The 7,394-nt window shown below is 42.8% G+C and overlaps 2 protein-coding genes across 2 annotated transcripts in view; both read left to right on the plus strand.

Annotated features, from left to right (window-relative positions):
- The window catches only part of fhip2b (FHF complex subunit HOOK interacting protein 2B), a 15,486-nt gene extending 11,954 nt beyond the window's left edge, over positions 1–3,532 (plus strand). Inside the window, exon 18 of the mRNA XM_084468550.1 lies at positions 2,291–3,532. Within this exon, the coding sequence (XP_084324676.1) occupies positions 2,291–2,393 (103 nt within the window). The 3' untranslated portion in view covers positions 2,394–3,532. The remainder of the gene's footprint in view (positions 1–2,290) is intronic.
- Positions 3,533–6,863: 3,331 nt separating this feature from the next.
- The window catches only part of LOC311343372 (FHF complex subunit HOOK-interacting protein 2B-like), a gene marked incomplete at its 5' end in the record, with an annotated part of 7,096 nt that continues 6,565 nt past the window's right edge, over positions 6,864–7,394 (plus strand). The window contains one exon of the mRNA XM_084468231.1: positions 6,864–7,024. Within this exon, the coding sequence (XP_084324357.1) occupies positions 6,864–7,024 (161 nt within the window). The remainder of the gene's footprint in view (positions 7,025–7,394) is intronic.

The following is a 7,394-nucleotide window of genomic DNA, read 5'->3' on the forward strand; positions in this document are numbered from 1 at the left end:
AGTCTCTGGTAACTAGTCTCTGGTGCTATGTCTCTGTTAACTAGTCTCTGGTGTTGTGTGTATGTTAACTAGTCTCTGGTGCTATGTCTGTGTTAACTAGTCTGGTGTTATGTGTATGTTAACTAGTCTCTGGTGTTGTGTGTATGTTAACTAGTCTCTGGTGTTATGTGTATGTTAACTAGTCTCTGGTATGTGTATGTTAACTAGGCTCTGGTGTTGTGTGTATGTTAACTAGTCTCTGGTGTTGTGTGTATGTTAACTAGGCTCTGGTGTTGTGTGTATGTTAACTAGTCTCTGGTGTTGTGTGTATGTTAACTAGTCTCTGGTATGTGTATGTTAACTAGTCTCTGGTGTTGTGTGTATGTTAACTAGTCTCTGGTGTTGTGTGTATGTTAACTAGTCTCTGGTATGTGTATGTTAACTAGTCTCTGGTGGTATTTACTATCTTGTAACTAGTCTCAGGTAACTAGTCTCTGTACTGTATAGGTTAACTAGTCTCTGGTGTAATGTATATGTTAACTAGTCTCTGGTAACTAGTCTCTGGTGCTATGTCTGTGTTAACTAGTCGGGTGTTATGTGTATGTTAACTAGTCTCTGGTGCTATGTCTGTGTTAACTAGTCTGGTGTTATGTGTATGTTAACTAGTCTCTGGTGTTGTGTGTATGTTAACTAGTCTCTGGTGTTATGTGTATGTTAACTAGTCTCTGGTATGTGTATGTTAACTAGGCTCTGGTGTTGTGTGTATGTTAACTAGTCTCTGGTGTTGTGTGTATGTTAACTAGGCTCTGGTGTTGTGTGTATGTTAACTAGTCTCTGGTGTTGTGTGTATGTTAACTAGTCTCTGGTATGTGTATGTTAACTAGTCTCTGGTGTTGTGTGTATGTTAACTAGTCTCTGGTGTTGTGTGTATGTTAACTAGTCTCTGGTATGTGTATGTTAACTAGGCTCTGGTGTTGTGTGTATGTTAACTAGTTTCTGGTGTTGTGTGTATGTTAACTAGTCTCTGGTGTTGTGTGTATGTTAACTAGTCTCTGGTATGTGTATGTTAACTAGTCTCTGGTGTTGTGTGTATGTTAACTAGTCTCTGGTGTTGTGTGTATGTTAACTAGTCTCTGGTATGTGTATGTTAACTAGTCTCTGGTGTTGTGTGTATGTTAACTAGTCTCTGGTGTTGTGTGTATGTTAACTAGTCTCTGGTATGTGTATGTTAACTAGTCTCTTGTGTTGTGTGTATGTTAACTAGTCTCTGGTATATGTATGTTAACTAGTCTCTGGTGTTGTGTGTATGTTAACTAGTCTCTGGTGTTGTGTGTATGTTAACTAGTCTCTGGTGTTGTGTGTATGTTAACTAGTCTCTGGTGTTGTGTGTATGTTAACTAGTCTCTGGTGTTGTGTGTATGTTAACTAGTCTCTGGTATGTGTATGTCAACTAGTCTCTGGTATGTGTATGTTAACTAGTCTCTGGTGTTGTGTGTATGTTAACTAGTCTCTGGTATGTGTATGTTAACTAGTCTCTGGTATGTGTATGTTAACTAGTCTCTGGTGTTGTGTGTATGTTAACTAGTCTCTGGTGTTGTGTGTATGTTAACTAGTCTCTGGTGTTGTGTGTATGTTAACTAGTCTCTGGTATGTGTATGTTAACTAGTCTCTGGTGTTGTGTGTATGTTAACTAGTCTCTGGTGTTGTGTGTATGTTAACTAGTCTCTTGTGTTGTGTGTATGTTAACTAGTCTCTGGTAAGTGTATGTTAACTAGTCTCTGGTATGTGTATGTTAACTAGTCTCTGGTATGTGTATGTTAACTAGTCTCTTGTGTTGTGTGTATGTTAACTAGTCTCTGGTATGTGTATGTTAACTAGTCTCTGGTGTTGTGTGTATGTTAACTAGTCTCTGGTGTTGTGTGTATGTTAACTAGTCTCTGGTATGTGTATGTTAACTAGTCTCTGGTATGTGTATGTTAACTAGTCTCTGGTATGTGTATGTTAACTAGTCTCTGGTATGTGTATGTTAACTAGTCTCTTGTGTTGTGTGTATGTTAACTAGTCCCTGGTATGTGTATGTTAACTAGTCTCTTGTGTTGTGTGTATGTTAACTAGTCTCTGGTATGTGTATGTTAACTAGTCTCTGGTATGTGTATGTTAACTAGCCTCTGGTATGTGTATGTTAACTAGTCTCTGGTATGTGTATGTTAACTAGTCTCTGGTGTTGTGTGTATGTTAACTAGTCTCTGGTATGTGTATGTTAACTAGTCTCTGGTATGTGTATGTTAACTAGCCTCTGCTGTGCCTGCAGGGAGGAGCACCAGACTCTGCTCAGAGGGATCATCCTCTTGGAGGAGTTCTGTAAGGAGCTAGCCGCGATAGCCTTCGTTAAGCTAACCCTGGACCACGACTGACGGCGCCCGACTCTCCCCTGGGCCCCCGTTGACCTTCAGTGGACCCTGTCTGTCGTCCTCCTCTCCGAGGCGTCGGGGACAGGAGGAGAGCTGGCCTTGTGGGTCTCCAGTCTGTACTCCGGACCTGTCCCGAGGAGCTGAGCCACCGTGGTCGTATTCCTCTGTATTTTATTCACAAGCCAAATAGTCTTATTCCTGCTGACTTCTGGAGGACTTGAGGAGCTGTTCTCTCGGAGAGGTGCTCAAGTGCTCAGTGCTTTACACACTGGACCTGGGTTCTTGAGGGTATTTACTAAACGTGTTCCACAAGCATTACCCTCTTTGTTTTTGAGAGTCGACCGACAGCTGAGCTGATGTCGACCGGTACAACCAACGGTTGTCGCAGTGGGGTTGATGTGGCGTAACACCAGCGCGTGTGTGGCTGCTCATCAGTGAAGTCTGTCGGGAAGATTGTGACGGTGACACACCCCCTCGGCAGCCAATCACGCTCCTGCGACCCGTCGTCGCCCTGTGCTTCCTGATTGGCCCCCGAGTGGCCGGTGAGCTTTACGAGAGCGGTACGTGAAAATTGTGTGTGGACATATTTACATATTATTTTTTTTATATTTTAAGCATGAGGGTTCCTTCCTATTCTATACACTTTCAACTCCTGGATGGAAACACCTCTTTAAATGAAAACGAAAAGGCTGTGATTACATTGTTGCAGGCCATTAATTTATTTTTTTTACTATTTTATTTTCTTTGGCTGGAGACAATCTAAAACGAGTCTTCCTTGCTAGTGTCCTGCTATATAATCCAGACGGCCTCCTATTGTCTCTCCTGTCTAACTAATGATCAACGCTCATCCCTTTAATGGCATCGGTCCAGTTAAGGTTGCATCATGTCTGAAGTTGCGCGTTATTGCGGGACAGCACATTCATTATCTGCTATATGCTGCATATTTTACGCAAATATTTGTACGCAAATATTTGTACACAAATATTTATATTTAAAACTCTATGGCGTTTATGTATTATGAAATTATAACTGTGACTCTTATGCGTTTGTTTGCTTCCTTACTTTTCTTGATTTCTGATGTGAAAAAAAAGTCGACTGATGTGATCATGACATTGGAAATGGATTAAAGTTTTGAATGTGAATTGTCTGGTTTTATTTAACAACTTTTGCTGTTGAATATAACTAATTGTGTCACCAACTCAATCTTGAGGCAGGAGGAATATTGTCCAGTGAGTTCCAGTCATGGTCCTTTGTGATATTAGTAATTAAGTAATGAGAAATTATTCAGTCATTTTATTTATAAGTAAATTCACACCATATTACATACACTGTACTTACGTACACTTGATGATGACTGATACATTTTCAGAATTACTTGAAACAAACAAAAAAGTCATCAGTTAAAGACTGATGTTAATTTCAGATCCGGCAGGCGGCAATCCTAGTGAGCATTTGATTTTAAACACTTTTTAAGCACAATATTTATGCATTGAAATAACGTATCTGAATTTTTTGCCTCTGATTTTAACTCTTTAAATTTTCTACAAATAATTGTCACCATTATTTTTCAATCTTCACAAATTCAAAATCGAATATTCAACGTTCAAAAATTCAATATGCAAAATGAAGATGCAAAATTCAATGTATGAAATTCAGTGTTAACATTCGGGGACCCCAGTAAGAGCAATCGATCCTAGATTCTAAATCACAGTCAAACAAGGAGAGCGAGCGGGAATAAGAGCCAGGGCCGACGGACTGGGGGTGTAAAGTTGGACAGGCTTGGGGGGGCCCAAGGCAGAGGGGGGCCCATGGGAAGTTGCGATTTCTTTTTTGGTTGTTGTTCAAATAGTTTAATAACATAACTAAATTTCATGGCGGGGGTGGGGGATCAGGACTTCGTATAACAGACATACGTCTCTATTCCGCTGGTTCTAACAGAGTAGGAGTGTATCTGGACCGGCCAGCTGGCACTCTGCAGAGTGTCCCCAGATATAGGAGGGTCCTCAGACACACTGACACACCTCCACACCTTCCAGTCCACCTTCACCCAGGAGGACCTCCTCCCTGGGTTTGGGTTAAGGTGGGGATCAGTGTCCCTGTGCCAGTTGTAGAAAAAAATAAAAAACACAAACGTGGACGGACGTGCTTGGGCACATATTCGTTTTTGTATGTATCTCTCGTAGTTTTAATGTAGCATACTTTTCACTTTTACTCAAGTGTATTTGTGAATAAAGGAGAGAGATTTTTTGTGGCTGTTTTTGCCTTCATTCATGTTATTTTGTAAAGATTAGATGTGTTGTGTGTTTTATTTGAAGGGATACATGCTATTTTATATGTGGTTAATGTCTGTTAGACGAGCTTATCCAATAGCCTATATTATTTGGCTACTCACGTTCATCTTGCGTTATCTCGTTATCTGATGACTACTATTACTTCTACTTGAGTTATAACTTTAAATACATATTTGTTATATATAAAAGTAGGCTGCTATAAAAAGGAGGTTATTGGCAGTGCTCATTCTGTGTCTAGGTCCACGCATTCGCTACCACAGAAGCGGGGCTGTGAAGGAAACCCCCCTATTGGATTTTGCGATTCTAGCCATACATTTCATTCCCCCATGTACAGCGTGGAGTGATTTAGTGGAGAGCCAGGGCTGCTTTCAGGATGGTCGTATCGCTCCGGACCCTGGCTTCCACTGGACACTTGCAGCAGTTATTCTAACAGCGTTCCGGTAAATCACCGTGAACTTGAGGCCACCCAAACTCTCACAGGTGCACCTTAATTACAATCTCTGGCTATGCCCAAACTTTAAGTGCTGGAAATATGCTCATTGGATAATAGTTTGCAGGGTGCTTTTAATTACTTGATATAATGCAATTTATGTCACGCCTTGACGTCTTTTGAGCAAAACTCAAAAGACGGCAGAATGACTTAACCAAAACGCTTTACTCGAAAAGGGTAACAAAAAACACTCATCGAGGATACAAAAACTATAACAAAAGATGCTCACTAAGGAGTTTACAAAAACACAATTAAATGCAAAAAGTATCTGTGCACAAAAACTAACAAATACTGAGGCTTGACAATACCCATTGGACGCAAGACGAACTGACACTAGACAAAGGGAAACAAGGGCTATTTATACACGAGGGAGGGGAACACAGGTGAGACGAATCAGGGACCGGGGAGGCAATCACAAGGAGGAAGTCAAGTGCCTGAAATGAGAGGGAAAAGGGAACTACAAAATAAAACAGGAAGTGAACGACAAGACTAGACATGAGTGATTTTAACTTGACATAAAAGTGCTCAACAGAATTAACACACTTTGCGTGACATGACAATTTACGTATTTTTATTGTTTGCTTTGGCTCTCTTTTTAACGTGCATACAACGTCATTATCGTGGTCTGCACAAACTTGTCATCGTGCGTGTATTCTGCTAACTGCACTGTCCATAACTGTTTTATAGGACTTAATTTGTATAGGCTATTTCCTTATTTTTCGTTGATTTAGTGGGCTCGTTTGTGGGAAGTTGCGAATGAGTTTCACGGAGACCGCCGGTGTCGTGCCAGAAGTTGATTTTTGCCAGAAACTGATTTCCGGTCCGCGGGAGTGCGCACGGTCTGTTAAAGTTGTGTTTCTGCCTCAAAATGGCTTGATATCACTCAGCAAAGTAATACTGACAAGATTTGATGTCAACCAGTGCTTGAATAATGTGTAAAGGGCCATTACAGGGCCATTACAATGTAAAAATCAGCGGACCGGAAATCAGTTTCTGGCAAAAATCAACTTCTGGCACGACACCGGCACTCAACAGCCAATCACCGTACGTACTGACCACGAGAATCGACGTTAGGGGGCGTTACTCTTAGTTCACTCTTAGTGATTTATCCTTAGTATGAGTAGGCCTAGGTCTCAGCGGCTTTGTGAATAACTTTTAAGAAAAAACTCGTACGTAAAATGTTTTAGCGCGAGTTAGGAGCACTCCTAGCGGTAAGATAAAAAGCTTTGTGAATACGGCCCCTGATGAGTAGCAGAAATTGACAGAACACCTGGCTCTGTTTTGGCGCCCCCTAGTGGCGCAGTTACACAGCGCCAGATGAGCTCCCCTCCCCTACCGCTGCCGTAGAGGAGAGCAGAGGAAGCCGAGTCCCGGTGGTGAAACAGGCGTCTTTCAACACAACGGAGGCCTCATCTAAGTGAAGGTCATCCCAGAGGAGCGGCCGTAGCATTTTTATCAAACCGAGCGTCTATCCCGGAGGTGGAAGAAGGCAGTCGTGACATCCGACATCCGAGCCCCGTGGGCAGCTTTCCCTGCAGAGAAGACGAGCTGCGCCTCTATCCCTCTTGCATCCATCTCCAGCTCTCTCTCTACCTAGTAGCCTACCTATAGGCCTCTATCTTTTTCGGAGGGGGATTTGGTTTGTGCATTGGATTTGACTGGTAGATTACGATCAGACGTCCGATCGCCGCGATGGGGAACCGGGGGATGGAGGATCTGATCCCGCTCGTTAACCGAATGCAGGATGCCTTCTCGTCCATCGGGCAGAACTCGGACATGGACCTGCCGCAGATCGCCGTGGTGGGCGGCCAGAGCGCAGGGAAGAGCTCCGTGCTGGAGAATTTCGTCGGAAGGTGAGAGAGATCTATGTATGTCCGTCCCCGTCCCCCCCCTGCCGCTGGGTCGGTATCTGACGTTTAGTGCGGTACCTGCTGCTGCCTCCACATACAGCTGGTTTTAATCTGGTTTAAATACGGACAAATCCCAATCAAATAATGACATGGATATAAAAAAAGGTCCGGATCCAAAGTCGACCATGTGGAGGTTCAATGAAACCCAACCACCATCGCTGGCTTTAGCGGAATTATCATTCGATTAATAAGGAGGATTGTTGCATCCTGGTGGTAAATTCAACTCCGCGCAGCAGCATCCGTGGGGCTGCTGCTGTGTGTGGGACGAGTGTCGCTTGTGTGAAGGCACGATTAGGGAGAGGAGGCCAAACGC

The sequence above is a fragment of the Micromesistius poutassou genome (assembly GCF_964030765.1).
Source record: "Micromesistius poutassou genome assembly, chromosome: 5".
In the NCBI taxonomy this organism is placed as follows: Eukaryota; Metazoa; Chordata; class Actinopteri; order Gadiformes; family Gadidae; genus Micromesistius; species Micromesistius poutassou.